Source organism: Rosa chinensis, chromosome 6 (genome assembly GCF_002994745.2).
Source record: "Rosa chinensis cultivar Old Blush chromosome 6, RchiOBHm-V2, whole genome shotgun sequence".
NCBI classification, from domain to species: Eukaryota; Viridiplantae; Streptophyta; class Magnoliopsida; order Rosales; family Rosaceae; genus Rosa; species Rosa chinensis.
In genome coordinates, this window is record NC_037093.1 from 61712193 (window position 1) to 61736811 (window position 24619).

The following is a 24619-nucleotide window of genomic DNA, read 5'->3' on the forward strand; positions in this document are numbered from 1 at the left end:
CTAAAACCCTCCACCATTCTCCAGCCACCGAATCTCAACTTTCTTCTCTCTCTCTCTCTCTCTCTCTCTCACTCACTTCCATGGCCGCCTCTGTTAACAACATCGCAGCAACATTCGCCACCGTCCCAGTTACGTCGTCTTCATCTTCCTCAAATCCTCACCAAACAAACTTCTCAATTTCAACTTCTCACAAATCCATCTCCGCCTCTTGTAACCTCCGCAAACCCAATTTCAGGGCCCAATCGTCCCCCCTTCTCAGCCTTTATCCCATTCTCAGCAGGCGATAAGCTCCCGAATGCATCCCTCTCGTACCTCAACCGAAACGACGTCGTTAAATCCGTCACTCTCTCCAGCCTCTGCAAGGGAAAGAGAGTCGTTTTTGGTGGGCGTAACGGCGCCGTTCTCGCCGGGTTGCACTCGGTTCGTCAAACGACTTAAATCGGCGAGGGAGAAAACTGCGGAGGTGATCGCCTGCTTCGCGGTCAGCGACGTTTTCGTGATGCGCGCCTGGGGAGAGATCCTGGCCGTTGGTGAGAGAGTGATGATGTTGTGCGACGGTCTAGGAGAGCTGACCAGGGCACTTGGCGTCTCTCTCAACGGAGCCGTTAAAGCTTGTCTCGGCTTAGGTGTGCGGTCCAGGAGGTTTTGCCTGGCTTCTTTCAACGGGGTGATCACAAACGTTGACTTTGACGAAGAATCTGATTTCTTCCCAGTAATTGTTCATTGAGTCCAGTGGGCCTGAGCCCAAACCATTAAATTGCCATGGTATCACCCATTCGTTTGCATCCCCTTGATTTAAATAATTTTGTTTTCTTGTTTTGTCAGAGGATTTAATTCTATTGTTGTATAAATAATGTTCACATATTCAGTAAACTAAGCAAGATAATTATGCTTAATTATCATTAGATGTAAATTGAAGGGTGGAAATAAAACAACTCAACTTAAAATTAATTTTTTGCACCATTAAATTTATATCCATAGATAATTGAGCATAATTTTCTTCGTCAGTTACTGACGTGGTGAAAACCACCGATTGTTGTATTGAGATATTATACATGCTATTTTAGTTTATATTCTTGTAATGAAATTTTTTTTACAAATGTTAAAGTACGTTCTAAGTTCAAATTTTCTTCTCTAAAAATTGAAAAATGTATTTAAATATGGAATTGAGAGCTTGTTGAATAATGTAGCGCATTGCACTAGCAGATCATTGTATATAATATATCTTCATAATTATAATAATATATCTTCAATCTTTATGCCAATTTGCTACGAGAGTCTCGAGACTCTGAGCAATGTTCTTCAATCTTATTGCTACTCCTAAGACCAATGGGATATCCCAACTCGTTATTCAGTTCTAAACGAGGTTTTACTTGGGCCGGACAGAAAAAACGAAACATGGTATGGTCGTATGTATCCAAGTTGTCATAGCAACGAGATTAGTTTCCGGGAGGTGAATCTGCATCATCGTCTCCGCCCATATCTCTGAAAAAAGAAGAAGAGTGAAACAAGGGTAGACGTGATTAGTTGTCAGTATAATAATGCGATTAGGCGTAAATACTTGAATATAATGTTGCACCAAAAGAGTAGGGAAGCAATTAACTTACGAGAATTTGCCTTTAAACCAATCAGCCCATGATGAACCGGTTTCCCTAGCTTCTTGGGCGGCATTGGAAGCCTTGTGTCCAAAATTCTCCGCTGCATTCTTTGCCTTTCCCGCAGCGTCGCTTGCTTTGTCAATCATGTCTTTGTCTTCATCACCAAATACCGAATGAATGTGAACCGATATGATCAGCACCAATGCGAAAATGAACACGAACGAGGTCTTTGCCATCTTTTCTGATATTTGATTAGAGTTTCTTCCCAAATACAATACACAAGGCAATTAAGTTATCTGAACTACTTTCTACGGTAGAAATGGTGCATGATTTATAGTCTTCGGGTTACTAATCCTGGGGTTATAATTAGTCAATGGCTGGTGTGGAGGTGATAACAAATAGGGAGTTGAGAGGCCATCTTCACTTGCCCATCTCTCGCAAATATTTGTGTCAACAGGAATGTTCCCGTTTTAGAAGTAAAAATTGTAAGAAAAACGAAAAGTTGGGCGTGCAAATGTGATGGGAAGAAATTATACCAAATAATTTTTTAAAGAAATTATTTAAAATAATTTAGGACTACTACATGTTCATAATTTCTAACAATTTGATTGGTTCATGTGGTATTATCTTGATGATGATCGGTTATTTTTTTTTTTTTAGTTTTTCTTTTTTTCCCTGATACACGTGGTCATGACTTTATGATCGGGACTATGGAACGTGGTTGTTTCAAACCGCACAATAGTTACTCTCCGGTAGAGACCCTATGATTTGGTTATTGTCACATATTAACCTAAATAGGTTAGTTAAAGTAATTTGACACTGTTCATTGTCAGGGGATGTAGCTCAGATGGTAGAGCGCTCGCTTAGCATGCGAGAGGTACGGGGATCGATACCCCGCATCTCCATAGTTTTGTTCCATCTTTTTGTAAGTGTTTTTATTTTTATTTTTTTTGTTCCCGCCTTTCCTGATTCCTCACTCTTCTCTTCCAATTCAAAAGAAAAACCAGTTGGAGGTTCAGATCTAAATATTGTGGCCCTTAAATCTACAAATTTCAAAGTTTCCATCTCCAGGTAGATGATGATGACCCCAGTGACTGATTCATCCCAATGGAACAATTTGATTTTCTTGATGCTTCTGTGTCACCTTTCCAAAGGTCAGTGGATGGAGGAGAAACCACTTAATTTAATACTGTTTAATTGCCAATTACACTTTTGATAGTGAATCTGATGCGTTCTAATTACCTGTTTAATTATATGCTTTATCAGATTCAATGTATTAGTTGTCGATGAATTGCCTACAAGGTGATCGACGACGCGTACTTTTTCAGTGGATATGTTGGTATATTTACTGGATTTTTGTTTTAGTCCATGTAGGATTTCGTTTTATAACAGAAAAAAAAAAAAAAAACTTCAGACTACACAGAGAGACAGAAACACATAATATATTGCTTAATTTCTTGTAGAAATTCATAACCATAGATATAATAAGCACAGTGGTTAGTCCTTGAAACTGGTAACACATTCACACTTGGTACTTGGTAGGAAGCAGGAGAAACTAATAGGCAGCATGACAGGGCAATATTGCATATGGTTTTTACATTTCTTCATCAGATCTTCAGATTTTTCATAAGCCTGTATAGATTAGAAGGAATTAACATTATAAAAAACTTTAGAACTTTAAGTACGCATAAAAGAAGCTTGTAGAGTAATATATAAACTCCTAGTTGTCTTAGCTGACTTAACTAACATTATCTTAAACACATCCCATTAATTAGCTAAGGAGACACAAGTAGCCAGTTTCTTCTGGGAGCTTCCTTTTGAAGTAAGCTGTCCAATTTAAAAATGATTTGCCCGACTCGATCGTGGTTATTGTATTGTGTGTGATTCTTTAAATCTCTTGAACTACAAAAGCTGCAGAGTGCCTTAGCTAAGATCCAACAATCAGTGTCGCTAGCAAGCCTCTGGGGATCAATGAAGGAATGTGATAAGTAATTTAAAAGGTCGTGTATGGCGTCACACGACGATCCTCATCATCTGTTTTAGAAGAACCGGCTGAGCTCTATATAAAACTAGTTTACTCATAGGAAACCATTTGCATTGAGATCTAAAATAAGTGGATTAGATTTCATGTGGCGTTTTTCTTAGAAGCGGAAGTTAAATATAGTATGGAGTGTGGATAGACTATAAAAAATTATTAGGGAAAACATATAAAAATTAAAGAGATCAATATTGAACTGTCGCTGCCAGAATGGGGATGACATAATTGGGAGGGATTACGTGGAAGGGTTATGCTCCCCTAGAGTTTTCTCACTTAAAAAGTAAGTCCACGTGTTGAGATTAGCAGGTCAATAGACTCAATACTGTTCATTGTTTTTTGCCTTTCATTTCCACCATTTAGGTTGGCTGGTGAGATACTATTCACAAAAGGTCACTCTAGGCCTAGATGGTGGAAATGAAAGACAAAAAGCAGTGAATAGTATTGACCAGCCACAGGGCCGGTCCTGACATTTTGATGGCGTGAGGCAAATAATTTAAATGTGGCCTCACATAAAAAAATTCATATAATCGAACAAATTTATATATATATATATATATACACACACACACATATACATATATAAATTAAACCCCTACATTAATGTTAATGCAAGGAAAAGAAAAAAAAGGTGTTCAATTCCAAAATAATTTTTCACTTAGAAGTTGAAAAAAATAAAAAAGAACAAAATATATTTAACTACAAAAGAAACCAATGAAAAACAAAGGGGCAAGTACATTAATATTCAATTTCAAAATATTCTTTCCATAAAAGTTAGAAAAAAAAAAGACAAAAAAGTGCAATTAAACTAATTAAGACAAAAAATAGGCCACTGTGTTTTGAACCTTGATGTTGCAGACAACAACACATCTATATTACCACTGCGCTAGCGTGGCTGCATTGTAGTAGATACGCGAAAAAAATTATATAATCATAAACGAATATATGTAAAATAAAATAAATAAATTAAAAAAAAACTTGGCTGAGGCCCGTCGGAGAGTGGTGGCCTGAGGCGGCTGCCTCAGGCAGCAGCCCTCAGGGCCGGCTCTGACCAGCCAATCTCAACAGGTGAACTTACTCTAATAATGCTGGAAAGTTACCGAAACCCTGTTCATTTTCTTATGATTTGTTAACGAGTTAAGCCGCACGTGTCTTGAATAGACAAGGTAGGGTGTCCTATACCTAATGACTATTCTTGATGTAGAAGCTAGATCCTATTCTTAATGTAGAAGCTAGATCCTATTGTACGTGCACCATCTTAATTAGAAATTCTCGATCAAATTACACTGGATACTTTCAAACCTTCTGAACTTGGTTTGAAATTTTCATGCATTTCCATACTCGGAAATCCCAAGCCAGAACATCCCCATGACAAAGTTCATATACAGGGGTACCTATTGTGAACTCCTACTTTATCAAGTCGTTTTTGGATCCATATATAACTTGGTAGATCGATGACATAAAGGCACTTAAAAGAAGATTCTGACACATGCACTAGCTTCTATGCTTAGACACAAAGGGTTCGATATCATTACCATGGTTGCTTAAGAAATGAACAAATATATATACCATAAAATGAAGGAGTTATTAAAGTAGAACTCGATACCTCTGTTCATAATCAGCAATTCCTCTAGAGCTGCTTCCAGTGGCCCTGTAATTGGGTATAGCGACTTGACCAGATTCTATATGCATGAGATCCTGCACCAGAATCTCATAGTGCCTCTTGACTTCCTCAGCTGATTTTCCACCCACAGCCTTGGCCACATTGTGCCACCGGTCCTGCGTGTCCTTGTCGTACACAGCCAGGGCCTTCTCGAACCGCTTGTTCTGCTTCGGCGTCCAGGAGGAGTTGGAATTCCGCGACGAACTCAGGGATGCCATAACTTGATTAGGCAAAGAAATTAAGCAAAAATGAGAGGAGCTGGGATGATGCTGTGGAGTTTGAGAGTGGGGAAGTGAAGGAATGCAGAAAAGGGCTTTGGCTAGAGTCAATGAGTTAGAAGACTGAAGTCAAGGGGAGATGATGGTATGCGAAAGAGGTTGCCATGCTGGCTTTATAAGCAGGAGGAAAAGGGCCGTGGGATTGTGCAAGTTGGCGAATATTTTAGGACACAAACAAGATGTGATTCGCTTCCCTTGTAGATCAACGCTATGAAGGACAATAAGCAAAAAGTAGATAGATAGCAATAGCTTGTATATTTTCAAACCTCATTTGCCTTACTGCAAGTGGGATTTTGAGAATTTACAGCCTGGTTGGATTAGATCCCAATTAGTGTAGGTACGTAAGAGCTAGCTTCTAAGTTCCTTACCATTTGGACATCTTGTTATCTTTAATGTACCGTATTTAGACATGGCTAGATGCTATGCACGTAGGTATGATGAAAATCTTGAATGTGCATTATGGCTACGTCATATGTCCGCTCCACTAGTTACGTTTCAGAAACATAAAACTCTGTACACCCAAAATACATATTTTGTACGTGAATTACTTTTGTTTTCTATTAACTTATTACACAGATTTTGATTCTTAGACAAATCTATTGGTTGGACCAATTAAGTCTCTTGTAAGCATGACATATAGATAAGTGCTAGGACTTGAGAGTTTGAAGATAGATAAGATACACAATTTAGATGATGATGATTTGAATGAAACGCAAGAAGAAGAAAATGTTGTCTTGCATTCATCATCATTCAGACCATGTACTGCGTGCATGAAGGAAATTTATGACGTTTTGTTTTTCTCAATTGCTTGTTCCATTTACTCTTCCATATCTTTTATCATGTCAGAGTCGAACAGCAAGTTTCAAAAATGCTGCAGATCAGTGGGACCTCATAGTCATAGGGAAAGAAAGACAGTAAAGGATGTATAGATTTGGACGTAATTGTAAACATTGGTACTTGGAGATAGTTGTGATGAGCAACATTCCAAAATGGTTAATTACTTGCGGGATGGTCAATCTGAATTACCAAGTGTAAAGTGTTTGCCCTCTAGATTCTGTGTCAGTTTGCTTGCTGCAGTAGTCAAATGAAGCACATCGATGCATGCATGAAATCTTTTTGTTTGCTAGGGAAGATTAATTAATTATTTGCCTTGCCCACAGTAATTACCCAGTCTACCATTTACTGTCGGCAAAACAAAAGAACAACCTTTGCCAACATGCGCGAACGCTAGCCAGCAACACAGACAATCGAGTGGAGACAAACCCGCCCCGTTAAACACGACAAGAAACCCACGGAATCAACTACTTTCGACCTAGGATCAAATTTCTGAACGTATTAGCTAATTACTTTTCTCGACTACTTGGTAATATATGTTTGGCCATAATACTTGTGTACAGGGGGATCCACTTGAGAGGCTAGCTCAACCCAAAATTCTTAAAGTATTTTACCTACTATCTGTAGAAGTATCCACAGGTGTAGGTTTGGTTCAGCTGGCAAAATGTAGTGTTGTTTTGTCTCTGTCTTCAGGCTTTCCTTGGTTCAAATCTCTATGGATGTAAATCCTGCCACTCTTTCCCCCTTAACTTCTCTCTTTTTTTACCCTTTAGTTATTAGCATTTCTGCAAGTATATATCTTTAATATTTCTCCCCTTTAAAGGCAAATCTAATATTTTTTTTATCTCTCCCAGATTTTTATTGCCTTACCCGTAATTTATTATTTTTTTCTTTTTGCTCTTTCTTCATTTTCTTTTTCCTTCCTTTTTTAGTTATAATATTATATATTAATAAAAATTCCTTCTAAAATCTAATCTCAACATTCTTCGAAACTCTTTCCCCATTAACTTCTCTTTCTTTTTTCCCCTTTAGTTAACAGCATTTGTACAAGTATATATCTTTAATATTTCTTCCCTTTAAAGGTAAATCTAATCTTTTTTTTTTTTTTTTGAAAGAGCAGTTTTAAATACACACCTCACACTCAATACACCACCTATTTAATTTTTCATTTTAATATTAGACTAGATACACCACCCAAATGGCCTAAAATACCCTTAATCTCTAAAACCATGAAATATCATATTATTTGACTATATTAAGATTATTATTTAATATGATTATTGTATATTAGTATATTGAGATTTCATAATTTTCTTTAACATATTTTCTTCTATTTTTTGCTAGAAATTTTGGCACATCCCAACTGCATTATGACATCAATCAATTGGAATTTGAAAATATAAAATTTCGAGCATTTGCAAGTCCTTCAAAATTTAAACTTTCAATATAGTCTGCAAAATTTACACTTTCATGCACTACATGTTCAATATGTTACGCAAGATGAAAACTAAAAACTGATAGAAAAAAAAAACCCAAATGCTTTGCTTTCTCACTTTACTCACTCTACAATTTACTGGCTACCACCTCCAAAACGACGGTGGATCTCAATGAGATAGCTCTCGACACTACAAAAAAAATTCAATTGGCCACGGCGCAAGGCCGTCGTCGAAAGCCAAATTGTCGTCGCCAATGACCAACGACGACAGCTAGGTGACGGCAATGTTGCCGATGTCGTTGGTGGCGTCGCCATTGCTATTTGCGACAGCAATTTGGCCGTCGCATGAACTTTGGCGACGGTATTTACGCCGTCGCAAATAGCAATGGCGACACCACCAACGACATCGGCGACATTGTCGTCGCCTAGCTGTCGCCGTTGGTCATTGGCGACGGCAACAGTGCCGTCGCAAAATGCATATCATTGATTAAAAAAAAACCCGGCATGCAATTTTGCATACCAGATTTTTATTTTTGGAGCAAAAGAAGCCAAATAATAAATTTTATATAAAATGCACCAAAACATGAATACCATATTCAAATACATATATAGCTGATAACCCTGTTTGATCAATTGAACAACACTTGTCATCAACCAGAGAACAAAAGAAAATAGGGAATGCTTTCTAAGTACTTGGCAAAACAAAGTACAACACCTTCCCTAATATTAGTGATGATTTCTGCACATTTCCAATGAGAGATATTATTGATCGGTGCTGAAGATTGACAACAACAATTTTCTCCAGTTCTTCCACAACATGGTCAAGTTCCTGCCAACGTGCTTTACCAATGGTTGTAGCTGTCAAATCACTACCATCTCTACCCAGTGTGGTCACTGCACATGATCTCCGCCCCTGCAACAAGAAAAATTAAGGGATGCGTTAACAACTAGACCCTTTTTAGGAAGAAAATACATGTAAAATTTGGTCTGTTTCAGAAAGACCTTGATCAGATCCATGACCTCTAGGATAATAGAATTAGCCCTGCTCCACCTCATGGAAATAAACATCTTATTATTGATCCCATTAGTCATTCATAGTTACAATTATTGAATATAAAATCTAGACTTCAAAATCTAATTAAAGACTAAGTTGCTGAAGAGGTATTTTCACTCTGTTAAACATATGGACACATTATTATACCTGCACAGCTGCTACTGAGGCCAGCAATGCTTCACATTTATCAAGCATGACTTTCTCCATTCATTCTAACCATCTGCTGATATAAATATAAAGTTTCAAACTATGAGGTACATTCTTTTGTGAAACTTAAAGCTCACACAAATGAATTAGTCACTTGTAGATAGGTAAGCAGGAGTCATTACCCACAGAAGATGGAATAACAACTAACCTAATAAACACAAAGCAGAGTAACTACGACTCTGACTAGAAGCCAAAACAAAAATAAAAACTTAACCTAAACTACTCCGATTTCAATGAAATTTCATAGACACTAAGCGAATACACTAAACTGGACACTGGTAAATTTTTAGGAATTTTGGAGATCATTTGCTATGCTAAATAATTAAAAGAAAAAAAAAGACGGAAACCTGCGAAAACATAAATTAAAGAAATAAACAAGAAAACGATTTTAGGGTTTTTGGTTTTGAGAAAACAATCAAAATAAACAAGCTAGAGACAACCTATCCACTCCAAAAACAATCAAACAACAAAGCTTCACAACTTAGTGAACTTAACATATACACACATTGAAATAGATATGTAAATATGTTATAATAGATTTAAACCATATACTAAACATTAATCTAAGGCAAGAGATTAGCCCCAGATTAAGCTAATAGAGAGCAACAATATGAAACCCCAAAATGCAGAAAGAGGGAGAATATATAGTAGCTGAGAGAGTGCAGAAGTGAAATTAGTATACAAAACCTGCAATTTCAGAAGAAACTGACTAGCGACAAAACCTAACAAGAAATTACACAAAAGCAAACAAGAAATTGATTGCATTTAATTCATGCTCAATGCAAAGGAATACCAACACAAGCCAAGCCAAAGTGACATTACATAAAGTTTTAAAAATTTGTTTGCATTTAATTATGGATATGCTAAATTTGATAACTAGCTTACCTGCAGAATAGGAGTTGGAAGAAAGCGTATGTTGGTATTTGACATGTAAGACCTCTTTTGTCATGTCCTAATCCCAAAATATGAGATTAAGAACTATGACTACAAGATAGCAAAAAGAAAGCTGAAAGAAAGAAAAGAAAAGGAAGTCAAAGAAACTCATTTTCAAACTAACATTACTTTCTATGAAAGTTCAAATACGTTTCTAATTACAAGTATACAAGATCTAGTTGTTGACCTGTTGCCAAATATACAAGATCTAATTACAAATATACGTTTCTAATTCAAGTAAGTTCAACTACACAAGCTGTTGACCTGTTGCCAAATGAGTATTTAGAAAGAAAGACAAGCTTATAACAACCTGGTGGCACAAAATTTGGCTGTTTGGCTCCAGTTTTGTTGTAGCTGGTCAACAGTCTCTTTTCTGCGCAGGCGTGCCAGCACCGTTCGGGTGCAGTCGTTGGGGGTGTCCCTTGACTTGACTTCTTTTGAGCAACTGTAGACGAGGAGAGCACCAACCTCGTCGTGGGGGTCTTCTCTGCCTCGTGGTGAGGACTTTATCGTGTATCACCAAGTCGATACTCAACGTTATACGTGGAGCAGAGCGAAATCACCAGGAAGTAGAGGGAACTTGCCAAAGCGTGGCTTTAGCTTAGCTGGTTTGTGAGGGCGTTACCCTTGCTTGGCTGGTTTCGTAACCGTTGTGGTCGCGGTACTACAGTCGGCTCCCGAGGAGACTAGGACCGGAGCACTTTGACAGAGGGTTTGGTGGCACTGACAGTCGGCTCTTGAGAAGACTATGACTGGAGTGTGATCACCGGTAAGAGAATGAGAGGAGTTGCTCTTAGAGAGGGGTTGCTCTAGAGAGGCTTGGATAATCTTAGAGATTGTTGTTGAATTGTGTTGTTTTGGTTACTTGTTGTAGCCTCTATATATATAGGCTACCAAGCCATAGTGGTTAGCCTTAAACAAATCATGATAGGTTAGGTTTGAGCACTTAAAACACTAATGGAATGTTAGGTTTAAGCACTTAAACACTAATGGAATGTTAGGTTTAAGCACTTACTGCTCCAATTTTTCTGCAGCTATATCTCCACCAAGAACTCAAAATGGGCCTTCCACTTCTTCATATCAAATAATCCGCAATGAGTGTAGATCATTGTGGAAAATTTTCAGAGCTTTATTCCATGTGGTTAGGCCGGAAATGCTACTGGCCTCCTTACAGGTCCAGTTTTCCAGTTTTGCTTATGCAGAAAATTGGACTGATTATTTGAAAGCTTTCCACTCATAACTAGCTCTGGAACTCTTCATAAGAAATGATCCTTGGGATGTCTAGAAATAATCTGGAAATATTTAGCTCATTTGGGTTTCATTTGGTTAGTCTTCCGCCCCTCCTTTCTTGTTTAGCTCGGTTTCTCCTAGCCGAAGTAGGAAAATGTGTTAAAGTTGACTTTTCATTTCCATGCTTCTATCATTTCCTTTTCTTACAGCTCGCATAATCTTCCATAGTAGGCTTTATTTAGCCTCTAAATAATATATTTCAAATTTGTCGATAATATATAGCTTGAGCCACTAACTTTGACTCAATTTCTCCAAGACACACCTTATCAGGCCAAAATGCTCATTTTGGGTCTAAACACTGGCCTTTGAAAGCATGTGTATATATCCACACACAGATATTCACTTCCCAAATTGCTACCCAATTCCCCAAACTTCAGCCTCATACATGACACATCAAATCAAAATATCACAAATTATCACTACCAAAAACAAAACTGAAGCTTACCCAACCAAATTTTCATACAGTTACACAATTTTGTTCCCATACAAAATAAATCACCACATATTCATACAGATTCAACCATAGAATTAAGCGTTGGAGAATTAAATTGGAAGAGGGACTTACCATAGCAGCTGATGCAGGTCACTCTTGTTGTTGTTGTTGTCGGCCTGACACGATATGCTTCGAGTCTTGAATACAAGTGATATGAAATAGAGAATCTTATTCTGGGTTCTAGATTCTTTTCGCAACAATTTACAAAATTGTCTTTCGGCTCCACTCCTATACAATCTGCAGTCCCCAAACACAAAGTTACAGAAAATTCTTCTTCACCATACTTCCCGACAATACCAGCCTTCTTGGTTCTCTTTGTGTGAATAGCAAATCAGGAATCAAGGCATCAGACCCACGATCATCTTAATGGTTTAGAAAAATAAAAGCAAAAATAATAGCAGCATTAATAAAAGCTGCTCCTATCCAGGATTCAGTTCAATTGAGATGTCATAATCACAGAAACAAAAACTGCAGATTGTAAAAAATAGAGGTCCGCCTCCACTGTCTTTGAAGTTTCCGAATAATAGAAAGACAAGCCACTAATCACATAAACTACATGATAATTTGAATATGACAACCGAAAACAATATGCTCACAAATAATACGGCACACACTGAATAACAATAAAATTACATCGAATTTCCCTTTTCAATTCCCCTGTGAACTTAGCATGAAACTACATAAAACTGAGAAAAGAACGAAAACCCTGTGTAACCCACATGAAGTTACATTTCTTAAGGATTATAGTAACCCAATACTTGTTTTTGCTGTAATGAGGAGAACCATGTATGCTGTAATGAGCCCTTTGGACTAACAATTCATGTATTATGCATGTCGAGATTGTGCTATCTATTCATCTTATTATTGATCCAATTAGTCATTCATAGTTTCAACTGATGAATATATATATACAAGCTAGAATTCAAAAACTAATTAAAGACTGAGTTACTAAAGAAACTAAAGTATTTTCACAGTTTGTTAATACATATGGCCAATTTATTATACCTGCATAGCTGCTGCTGAAGCCAGCAATCCTTCACATTGGTCAAGCATGACTTTCTCTTACACTGCTACAACAAGTTCTAAAACCAAAACAAAGATTGAATAACAACTAAACTAATGAACATAAAACAGATTAACTACTCTGACCAGAAACCAAAACGATAATAAAAACCTAATCTAAACAACTCAGATATCAATGAAATTTTATAGACACTAAGCTAACATACTAAACTAGATACCGGTAAATTTTTAGGGATTTTGGAGATCATTTGTTATGCTAATTAATTAAAAGAAAACAGAGGACATAAACCTGCGAAAACAGAAACCAGACCCATAAAAGTGAGTCATGCCCGCAAACTCAACACTAACCCTAGAACCAATTCTGCCACCACCTGTATTCCCAGTAATTCACTTTCAGATAGGTCAACAATTAAAACCAAACCAGACCCATTTTAGCTATTTAAATCTGCATTCCTAATCCTACAGTGATTGGAGGTCCTGAAAACTCTTCCTCCATAATCTTCAACTATCAACTTATCTGTAACCAAATGAAACCAATCTAAAAAACAATCTGACTATCAATCACAATGAAACCCTACAATTATTGTTCTGAAATTCAATTTCATATATCTATTTGTTTATATTGGGAATTTAGGGGCTTACACTAAACAGTTGATTAAGCGGCATGAGAGAGAATTAGAACTCCGAAGATGCCGACCAAGAATCCTAAACTGAAACCCATCTTAGCTCTGGTCTCTAGCCAGCTAGAGCTCCCCGAAAACGGACTCACCGACGTCGTTTACGATATGCGACCCAATTGACTCTTTTGCAGGTGAGGGATCTAGATCTGAATGATACCCCCAAAAAATTTCCCCAATCTGGGTTTGTCGATAAGGAAGAGCTTAGACAGAAGTATTGGCGGAAGATAGGATTTGCGATGACGGAGAGATAGGGAGACAAGAGAGACGAAGAGATCGACCTCCGTTTTGAGAGAGTTTTTTTTTTTCTTTTTGAGCAGAGGGCGACTGTCGTGGTTTTCATACCACGGGAAGAATTGAAGAAACGCGACGGCATGTCTTTTACAGTTGCAAACTCTTAGTATTTTACTACGGCTAACTCTTGCCGAAGTAAACCATTGGGTTTGCCACGCCCAGTGGCGACGGCAGTTGTTACCGTCGCAAATATTTTGCACAATCGCAACCCCTCAGTTTTTGCCATCGCAAAAGAGGAGGCATTGGCGACGGCAATTGAAGGCCAACGCAAATTGGTGAAGCTAACACAATTCTGTAGTGCGAGATTACGTTGAATTGTATTCAATACAAGATGAAGAATACATATCTCAACTGAAGATTGTTGAACGAGGTCTTCAAATTCATGTCCATAATAGAAATTCAGGTGATGAAATGCGGAGAAGAAAGATATATTACAACGTATAGGGTTTAGAAAAAGAGACATAGAAATGCGCGATTCAATTTTTTTCTTCTTCTAATACAAATATGTCTATTTTGGTCATTTAACCTACTTATAAAATCTAATTTGAAATATAAAATAATAGGGATGTGTATTAAGTAGTTAGGGGTGTGTATTTAAAATTTCTCTTTTTGAAAAGGGGTTTGGATCTAATCTCTGTTTTATCTCTCCCAGATTTTTATTGCATTTCCCGTAATTTATTATTTTTTTCTTTTTGCTCTTTCTTCATTTTCTTCTTCCTTCTTTTTTTAGTTATAACATTATATATTAATAAAAATTCCTTCTAAAATCTAATCTCAACATTTTTCGAAGTATTATCAATAATTTTTTTTTTCCTCTAAGCCCTTTAGTTAATAACATTTCTACAAGTATATATCTTTAATATTTCTCCCCTTTAACGGAAAATCTAATCTCTTTTTTTATCTCTCCCATATTTTTATTGCATTGCCCGTGATTTTTTCTTTTTTCTTTTTGCTCTTTCCTCATTTTCTTCTTCCTTCTTTTTTTAGTTATAACATTATACAGATTTGCTCACTTAAGGGACAATTTTAAGGGATTGTAAGGACAAATGCATCTCAACCACATGTATTAAATATAAAAGCAGAAATTATAACAACTTAAAACTGTGCATTTATTTTCAGCCATCAGATTCACTTGTCCCTCACAATCCCTCAAAAACTGTCACTTAGGTGAGCAGGCCTTTAACATTATATATTAAAAAAAATTTCCTCTAGCAAGTGCTAAATTAGCCACCCCAACTTCACATCCTGAATCCACCACTGCTTGTGTAACCATTACACATTATCTGTTATAACTGTATTTCTTCATACACATTAGTAGATGAAAAGCATCTGATTGATTTGCATTATGAACAGAAATGCGCAACAATCAGCAGGAGTCCAATGCATGAGCGTTGTTCCATTTAGGCAAGTTGCATGGATTCTTGGCTTGAGATGCTGCAAGCATGAAGAAGGGTCGGTTGAGGCGATAACAATTATATGTGCTTAAAATCTTTAATAAAATAACCACCAAATCGATCTCTCTGGAATTTTTAGTCTCCAGTCTACTAATTCAGGAAAAGTTTGTAATATATAGTTGGTTCCTCTTAATTAGTTGTTATGGAATCTCTGTTCTTAATTCATTCGACTTCTATAGTAGTCCTCTGTATCTAGCTGGACCAATATGTATTTAGTCTAAAGATGGGCACTAGCAGAACAAGAACCTAAAGCTTTTGATGAACGGGGTCCAATCATATGCCCCAAAAAGCTGTGAGCTTTGAGGAATTGAGGAGGACCACTCTATGAGGGGAATTTCTGAATAAAGGGATCATATCTAGAATGAGTGAGTATTCTTTTGATTGCTGAATCTACTTGGAGAAAGAATCCTTTGGTGGTAGAATGTTCGAAAAGATAAGGAGGAGAAGGATGATCTCACTTCGAACCCATGGGAATTATGAAATCTTTATGCTTAAAAGAGGTGATATACGGTTAGTTGAATATGATGCTGGCATTGAAGAATTGAAATTGAATCTACAACTAATCTTTGGTTGAATTCCATGATAGAGTATATATGTTGCTTTCTACTTTGGAGGCAAAGAGTATAACGTATAGTTTGCTTGATACTCGTTATTTTTATTTTTCGATGGAACTTGATACTCGCTAATTACGACCATATGATCTAGACATTTTCTTTTGCTTGAACAGTGACTACAAGTTGCATGCAGGTTCTTCAGAACCATTCGGCTGATTTGCAGAGATTGGATTGGGCGCTTTGAAATGTGGTCTGGAAAATGAAAAACAAGGTGAGCCCATCACATAATTGCTGGAAACCATTTTTCCTATTCTGCACTTCACTATCTAAAATAGAAGTCCACTGTATGTGTTGAACTAGAAAACTTTATGTGGGAAGTAGCTTCCAAGTTTGTGCTTATGTTTTATTACAGTGATTTTGGTGAACATAAAATGAAATTGCTATGAGCTTCAATAGTAATTTCCTCTAATGTACTCATTTAGTTGCTTCAATTCCCCGCTTTGCTGCTCCACTACTGCTCGAACAACATCTTTGATCGAAATCATGCCAACTAGCTTGCCATCTATGACCGGTACATGCCGAATTTGATTCTCTGTTAGAGTTAAGAGATCATCATTTATTTTCCTTCAAAATTTTCTTATATTCAACCAAATGCTAGGTGACTCTAATTTATGTGGTAATTACAGAATAGAAATACCTGTCATAAGTTGCATTGCCTGAAGAATGTTTGTGTCAGATGTCACTGTTATTAATTTGTTCTGTCAAAAGAAAAGACTTTCTTGAACTTATTGGTAAAAAATGATTCTATATAGAATAGTGTGTAGAAGGTAAACTTCAAATATACCTCATTAGTCATAATCTCTCCAACCCTAGTGTACATGGGTGATCTGTCCTGTGCAACTATTTTCCTCACATAATCTGCTCAGTTATGCCACCATCAATAGGATCAGTAAAAATTCAATATCAGGTTGGATTCGACAAATTGATAAAACTATATGAAGTTAGTTCTGTAACTAATTTACCTCTTTCTGTGATGATTCCTGCAATATATTGTTGCTCTCCAGGCTTTAGTACAACTAATGACCCGATATTGTTTTTAGCCATCTGTAATTTCATTCTCGTCGATATATAAATTAGAAAAGGGTTCAGATTTTCCTACTACAGAATACAATACATTGACAGGAGACTCGAACGTACATTTTTTATAGCATCAATAACAGTGTCATTTGTGTGGCACCAGAGCCAAGGTCCAGTTTCTTCGCTCTTTTTCATCAGTACATCTTCCACAGTCACATTCTCCAATCCTTTTAAGGCTGGAGTGGTAACCCATTTACAACTTGAACCTAACCTTTCTACCCAAGCAATTCGTCTCCCGCGGGAATGCTCCAAAGCTGCAGCTTTGAGTATCTCATGGCATGATCTCACAGCCCTAGCAATTCCTTGCATTTTTATTCCTGATTTACAGAAGTGTTATGGAACTAAATCTTGCTCATTATGATAAACAGACTTTGCATATGTACAAGTTTATGAATTGAACTCGAAGAAAAATACAAATAAAAACTGCTGGAAATTTTTTGGTAAAACAGACCTTTTGGCAAACAAGAAAGCTGCTGAAAAATGATTGAAGCTTCCCCGATGAAGGATGATGGGGTAAGGTTATGAAGCAGAGGATGTAGCAGCAAGCCATGCTATCATACGGTCATCTCTTACTTGACAAAACCTACTTTCCTCATATTCTTTTCTTGAATAACTTCAGGAAGGAAATTTCATTTCTTTCGAGATTAGTTTCTTCTTTGCATCAGATTACTTGTTCAGGTGGGGACTGGATTTGATGTGCCTAAGTTTACTTCTTGCTTGATGAGGAAGGTGAAGTATTCTGATGACTTCAATTTTCAATTTCATAACAATGGGAATCATTTGTTGAAATAGTAGCAACCCATCTTAACACGTGCACTAAGCCGATGCTTTTGAAGGCAGCGTTCCGGCAAGTATATATACTTTGCATGCCTTTTGGAGATCTGCTAAAACAAGGTGGAGAAGCAGAATAAAATGCAAACATGAAGTAATTGAAGCCAAGAGATGCTAGACCTATTAGATAAGGAAACTCTGGCTTAAGCAATTGCTTAATTTCCCATTTAAGTCATAAACGATGCGTTAGGAAATACTTAATTGTAAGAGAGAGTAATGAAGCAGAAAGACCAAGAAAAGGTAAGGTATCAGATTCAACTTTAATATATACCAGACTTTACATGGTAAGCATCCATCAACTTCTTAAACAAAGCCAACCTTTTCATATCTCATTCCAAACAATTCATGGCAGACAAAAGGCTATCCTTTCGCTTCCGGTTCCCTTGGCGTAATAGTCCCCGTTCTAAAGAAGAACCAGAGCCACGCCCAACACCTAAAACCCAAAACCCTGCCCAGTCAACCACCACAGTAGCCCCTGAGAGGCCACCATTTCGGCCAGCAGGAAAAACTCCGGCAAAGGGCTCTCCTTCGCAAGCTCAGAGGCCACAAAAAACTGATCTTCCACCATCTCGTGCAGCCATTGAGTCCCCAAAGACTCAATTCCCGTCTCGTTTATCTCCATCAAAGAACTCACATCCCACCACTCAACAAAGCTCTCCCCCATCAGCTACCTCGTCTCAATCTCAACTATTACAAGAGGAAGCAATATCTCAGCCACAGAAACCTCGACGAAAAATACAAATCATATCTGAAACTGATTCCAGTGCTGAGGACAGTACTCCTAAAGAAACAACCTCTCATACTCATGAAACTTCCCCTAAGCGTGTAAAGGTATTTGCTTCATCTGATAAATCAGATTCTGATACCCTCAATGGAGATCACAAGCAGCTTTCGGAATCAGAGGCAGAGTCAAAAGAGCACAAAGAAGCAGAGAAAGTAGTGCAGGTACCAGCAGTAGAAGAAAAGACCAATGATCCAGGTTACACAGAACCATTGCAAGAAAGGGTCACTCAACTTCCTGCTGCAGCAAGAGACTCGGGAAATCAGGCCAAAGACCCACTTGGAGATGCATTGCAAGCAGTCCAGCGAAAGGAGAAGCAAGAACAGGTCACTGAACTTCATGCTGGAGCAACAGACCCAGGAAATCACACCAAAGACCCGCTTGGAGTTGCATTGCAAGAAGATCAGCAACACGAGAAGCAAGAAAGGGTCGCTGAACTTAATGCTGCAGCAACAGACTCAGGAAATAACACCAAAGACCAACTTGGAGTTGCATCACAAGCAGATCAGCAACACGAGAAGCAAGAAATGGTCGCTGAACTTCATACTGCAGCAACAGACTCAGGAAATCACACCAAAGACCAACTTGGAGACGCATCGCAAGCAGATCAGCAACACGAGAAGCAAGAAAGGGTCGCTGAACTTCATGCTGCAGCAAAAGGCTCAGGAAATCACACCAAAGACCCACCTGGAGCTGCATTGCAAGCAGATCAGCAACAGGAGAAGAAAGAAAATTTTGACAGAAAGGAGATGCTGGCCACCACCAGCTCTGATAAGAAACCTATCAAAACTGAGAGGAGCTCCTCAAGGGTGTATATTCGAAAGATGGTTGCATCGACTGGGGAACGACCTCCCCCAAATAAAGAAATCAGGGAAGTTGATAACCTGGCCATCGGGCAGCAAATGCTTGATAAGCCAGTTGGTGTTGTGACCTTAACTGGCAAAAACAGAGGAGCAGTAATGCTCTTAAGCTCAGAACCAGAAAAACGAGAAGAACCAGTCCACATATGCCACGGTTACAAGCTCAATCCAGATGATAATGAAGCTACTACTGATGGAGAGGTAAGCAATGAGGAAGAAATTTTCGAGGACCAGATATTCGAAGGATATCAACAATACATCAACAGCAATGTCCAGAGCATCAATAACTCTATTGTGTGCAGTAGTTCTGTCACGGAAAGGAATCCAGGTGTTGCTGTTTTTTCTTCAAACCCACCAGAATCCATCGATTCAAATAAAGAATCAGATTCCCTCCAAACACACAAGGCTCAAGTCATCCAAACTCCTGCTGATAAGCTTACTCATGAATCCACTGTAAGACGGCGATGCCTTGGAGGGTTATTCATGGAATCCAGTGACTCAGAACCAGATAATCCCGCCAAGCCTCGACGTCATGGCTGCCGCTATATTTGCAGGAAGGAAAGCAAGGAAACAGAGATTGGTGTTGTCTAATTAGGTACTATCTGGGCTCATAAGATCTACCAGAGAGATGTAAAAAGAAATGGCAGACATAACAGCAACCATGTTTGTACAAATTGAAAATAATAAGTTTATTGTGTCATCCTCCAGGCATACTATGATGAATCCATGCTAATGATCATAAGAAACATGCATTTGAGTATCAAGATTCACTCATACGAAGTTTCAAATATATAGCTTAACAGGGTTATTATATATAGTCTCTGGAAACAGGGTCATTATATAGTCTCTAAGAAGTGAAACACTGGAAGTGGTCGAACAACTAACTGCTTTCATTTAAACAAACAAATTGGCAACTTACATTATTATGCTTTATTGCCATTACACAACCTCGTGCGACTTCAGGTAACGCACTAGCTAATCACCAAAAAGGCATAGCCTACAGTGCTTCGATCCAAAAGAATATTTACAGTTCAGGTTAAGGGAAGATGAACATGATAGTCACATGATGAGAATTAATAGACAGTAATCATTCACAGGCTGGTTTTGTGTCAAAGCAGCTTAAGCAAATTGCGAAGGCTTGGAAAGTAGAGAGAGGGTATCGATAATCCATTGTGAAAATGTCTTTACCAATTTTCCCGAATTGCAGTATTACTTTCTCTTGTTCAGCCGCTGAGACATTCTGGGAAGGCTCTGCAGCAGCCACCAATTGGAAATTCTTTACCGAAGCCACTGTAACACGGCCCCTAAAATTTAGACACCAACACTGCAGCTGCTCATGCCATCTAGGAGCTTTGTTTTTCAAAATGAGCGGGTCACTCATGTCATCATGCTCCAGATCCAGTCTGGGGCTACCACAGCTCAAATTATCAAGCAGCTTCTTTCCTTGTGAAACTGGCGACAGGGAGGTTTGCTGATTTAGACAATCTTTTAAATCAGTTGGAGTAGGCGCAACACCCCCTTCCTGAACTGCTGAGATGGGGATTGATTGCATGATGCACTGCATTCTTCTTGGTCCCCTTGTTCGAAGGATATTGAGCTCATAAGATACCGTAGCAACATTATAACTACCGGTAGGTATCCTTGAAATTGCATGCTTTGAATTCATTTTTTTATGTGACTTCTGATTAGTTTGGATTGGAGCGCCATGTGGAGGCTGACTATCATAGATGGTAAACTTGGATCCCAGAAAATTAGACCTGTTCATCATTTACCAATCAATCACATAAAAAGAACAAAAGAATGAGTCCTGTCAGTAAAAAAAGAATCAATCATGGCAATAATAAAGATGCATTGAGCTTGCCTTAGTTTTCCGACATAAGTATTGCTTGCTCGAGAGAAATCATCTGCAGCCAAGGAAATCACAAACTCTGTACTTGTTGCCCGTCTAATTTTCCTTGCTGTCAACAGTAGCTTACTCATGTCCCCGGAGAGAGCTGTAGGTTTATACAGACGGTAAGTCACATGGATTTTAACAGCTAGAGGCCTAGATAACCTTTTAAAAAGAGCAATCAAAAGTAACTAAATTATTAATATCACGAATCATAGGAGAAGAAGCATTGAAACATTTACCAGGGCTTAGACCAAGAAACAGGCGATATGTGGAAGTTTCTCTTTCCCTCTGAATAAAGCACTGGATCAGAGAATCTCTCGGCCCCGGCTAGAAGATTATATGCAATGCAAGTAAAGAGTAAAGAGGAAAGTGAATAATCTTCAGTAGGTACATGGCAGACCTAAACAAGAAACTAATACTACTACTAGGGGATATATATATATATATATATATATATATATATATATATATATATATATATATACCTGCTTCAGTGAGATGGGGAAGGTAAGCAAGCCACATTGCTCCGGAGTCTTGACAATGTCCTTTGTAATCTCCCTCCATGATCTGCAAACCGAAGCACAAGCAACGACATCCCTCCGAGCAGGCCAGGAGATCTCGGCTTCTTCCACGCGTTGGATTATGTCATGAAGCAACTCAGGAGGCATGTCTGCCCATTGACTCTGCGGCACAGTTGATGGCAATGAAAATGGCTGTTCAGGTGCAATATATGCTTTGGTTCGGCGACGACGCATCTGCTTTCTCTCTGCCCCTCCAGGCTTGGGCTTCTTCTTCTTCCTCATCTCATCTCTTATGATCCAGAGATCGCGGATTATGCTTTTCAATGACATTTATGACGACCGCTTAACAGTTGCACGGCAATGTTGTAATTTTGGCCGATCTAGTTTAACACACACATCAATTGTTTCTCTTTCGAGCTTAAGAAATTCCAATTCACCGGGTAAGAAATCGGCATTTATTTACTGAAACTCCGGTCTGTCCACGCTGCAACAAGTATGAAACTTTTTTCAGATTTCAGCACAACACTGAATCTGCTCATCATACGAATGAAATTAGATCAGAACCATGAAGAATTGGACAATGTTCATCACGACAATGATACAACACTAGATCCGATGCCAAAATCTAACACATTGCTACAAATCGCAGAGAAAAATGTACCCGGGCAAATGAGTCTGGAGGCTTTTGGGAAATGTGACAAGGATGAGAGAGAGAGCGAGAGAGAGAGAGAGTATGTGAAATCTTGTTATGAATGCGAGAAATGAAAATGAGGGAATGGATCTCTGAGCAACTCTCCTTCTTCTTTCTCCCTCTGTGTCAAAAACAAAGCCTCCTTTTATGGTTATGGAGCGAAACAGTTGCGCCGCATCGGCGGTCAGGCCCTCACCACCTGAGCCACCACCGCCGCTGTGACGTTCCTCACCGCTGCAAACAAAAAAAAAAAATGCAAAAGGCCCTCTCTCTCTCTCTCTCGCTCTGTATCTCAATCCCAAAGCCTCTGTCTTTCTATTAAAACGCCATTTTCTTAACGACCTCTATTTTCGCCGGTTAGATTCCGCGGCTCCACTTCCGTGATTGCGCTTCCACTATTCCTAATTTGCGCCCCCGTTGTGATTTCTGTGACCCCTCTATTTATAGCCGTGGGTTTACACGGCTGTACCAGGCATACAAATTATCTGAAATTCAAATGGATATGAAAGATAAATAAGGATTTTTAATTAATAAAATAACTTGCATTCCTGCGTGCGCTCGCGCGTGTGTATTTTGTTTTTGAAAATATATATTTTGCATATGCATATTATTCTTCCTCCGTTGCTATGGATTTTGAAATGTCGATCACTCATGAGTGCAATATAATTTCCAAGTTGCATATTACAACATACGAATATTATAAAATATTTTATATACCTTTAGCAATCCTGTAAACCCACTCAATTTCAAGATGCCAACCAAGTTATACCCATTGTTAGGTTTGGTGGAAAAACTCTTTTGTAAGAGTAACATTTAAACGCTCCACATTTTTGAAAGCTCCATATTGTTGCCACTGCATATAGTGTGCGATCATGGATTGCAATGCTAGTACATTTTTCAAATTCATGCTTTCTTGCAATGAATGAAACATAAGTCATTCTGAACAACATTACACTATCCTTATCTGTCATTGAATCTAGTAGGTTCCTCTAAACTTTCATTAAACATAACATCACATCTTCTTGATAATGCGATCCCAAATCATGTGATTGTTTTCCTTGACCACTGAGATTATTTTTCTTCACCTGTATAGGAAACAAAATTAATGAAAACAAATTAAGGAATCAGACATATAAAAAGAAAGAAACAGAACCGAAGACAAAAGAGTCATGGGAGATATCTCTAACAAATCAGATGGATGCACATAATCACAAACAATCCCAATTTTTTTTTAAAGTCTTTTCGCAATAGAAAATAAGGATTCACATGAATGTATATAGTAACTGAAGAAGCATAGATTGTAACTTGCATATCAAAATAAGTAAAAAAGGATTTGTAGATCTCATAGTCTCTGTAGACCTTATGTCTAAGTATCTGCAAACAAATACAAAGGAAAAATTGAGGTTTTTATAACCTTAAATAGAGCAAACAAAGAAAACCTCAAAGCTGCACTAAAATAAAGTTATCCGAACCTCAATTCAGATAACAGTATTAAGAACACCTAAATTAATAAATCGCAAAATGCAAATAGATGGAGATAAGATCACAATCTAAATGGAAGAACAGAGGGAAGGAAAATAACCAAACCTCAATCTAATAATCTGTAATACATAAACCCAGGGAGAGAATTGTTACCAGACCATGAGGAGCTAGAAACAAATCAAACTGAAAAAAGGGCCAATCAAGAACTTTAGTGAGATCTATCTCTAACCAAGAGGAAAAATCAGCAACATCAACATGACATGAATGTGTAAACGTACAAATATGAAGGTAAAGCCAAAGGAACATCAGAATCGCTACCAAAACAGTAAACAAAATAAAAGGAAGACCAATATCGATATCTATGAATATCTAACATATCTAACACACAAAATGAAGAACCTCACCAATTTTGTTGGAAGCTCTTATCAGATACACCATGGAAGCCCAACTATAGATAGCCACTTCCCTTTCCTTGTTTTCTTCCTGGATAAGATTTTAGACGACTACCCTGTTCAGGAACAAATAAAAACAAGAAAAAGAAAGAAATGCTAAAATCATCGCACACAATTATAGTATCATCAATTACTAACCCGAACCAAAGTA

General features: G+C 37.9%; 5 protein-coding genes and 1 non-coding gene across 8 annotated transcripts; 3 read left to right on the top strand and 3 right to left on the bottom strand.

Annotated features, from left to right (window-relative positions):
- The first annotated feature begins 295 nt into the window (after positions 1-295).
- Positions 296-727, top strand: LOC112171730 (peroxiredoxin-2E-1, chloroplastic). The gene has a single exon (XM_024308869.1). The coding sequence runs from the start codon at positions 296-298 to the stop codon at positions 725-727; it is 432 nt and encodes a 143-aa protein (XP_024164637.1).
- A 1703-nt stretch (positions 728-2430) lies between these two features.
- Positions 2431-2503, top strand: TRNAA-AGC. The gene has a single exon. It is a non-coding gene; the product is annotated as a tRNA-Ala (tRNA).
- Positions 2504-3041: 538 nt separating this feature from the next.
- LOC112173926 (protein RADIALIS-like 6) lies at positions 3042-5673 on the bottom strand. The gene is made up of 2 exons (XM_024311610.2): positions 5240-5673; positions 3042-3230 (listed from the first exon to the last, which is right to left on the bottom strand). Exons 1-2 carry the CDS (start codon positions 5512-5514, stop codon positions 3206-3208), a joined length of 300 nt encoding a protein of 99 aa, XP_024167378.1. The 5' UTR covers positions 5515-5673; the 3' UTR covers positions 3042-3205.
- A 10434-nt stretch (positions 5674-16107) lies between these two features.
- Positions 16108-18295, bottom strand: LOC112172556 (CBS domain-containing protein CBSX3, mitochondrial). Its single transcript, XM_040508712.1, has 6 exons — positions 17411-18295; positions 17020-17276; positions 16845-16926; positions 16667-16740; positions 16520-16580; positions 16108-16414 (listed from the first exon to the last, which is right to left on the bottom strand). The coding sequence occupies exons 2-6, from the start codon at positions 17266-17268 to the stop codon at positions 16272-16274; spliced, it is 609 nt and encodes a 202-aa protein (XP_040364646.1). The 5' UTR covers positions 17269-17276; positions 17411-18295; the 3' UTR covers positions 16108-16271.
- Positions 18091-20142, top strand: LOC112172554 (serine/arginine repetitive matrix protein 1). Its single transcript, XM_024309946.2, has one exon. The coding sequence runs from the start codon at positions 18136-18138 to the stop codon at positions 20020-20022; it is 1887 nt and encodes a 628-aa protein (XP_024165714.1). The 5' UTR covers positions 18091-18135; the 3' UTR covers positions 20023-20142.
- LOC112172555 (tubby-like F-box protein 5) lies at positions 19850-22941 on the bottom strand. Of its 3 annotated transcripts, XR_005801692.1 has the most exons (6): positions 22505-22941; positions 21808-22327; positions 21562-21649; positions 21293-21425; positions 20351-21188; positions 19850-19973 (listed from the first exon to the last, which is right to left on the bottom strand). XR_005801692.1 is itself a non-coding variant. In XM_024309947.2 (5 exons), the coding sequence occupies exons 2-5, from the start codon at positions 22171-22173 to the stop codon at positions 20519-20521; spliced, it is 1257 nt and encodes a 418-aa protein (XP_024165715.1). In that variant the 5' UTR covers positions 22174-22327; positions 22505-22941; the 3' UTR covers positions 20245-20518. The 3 variants fall into 3 exon arrangements, 2 of the variants coding, with proteins under 2 accessions (XP_024165715.1, XP_024165716.1); XM_024309947.2 differs by lacking the exon at positions 19850-19973 and having other exon boundaries at positions 20245-21188; XM_024309948.2 differs by lacking the exon at positions 19850-19973 and having other exon boundaries at positions 20245-21188; positions 21808-22374.
- Positions 22942-24619: the final 1678 nt, after the last annotated feature.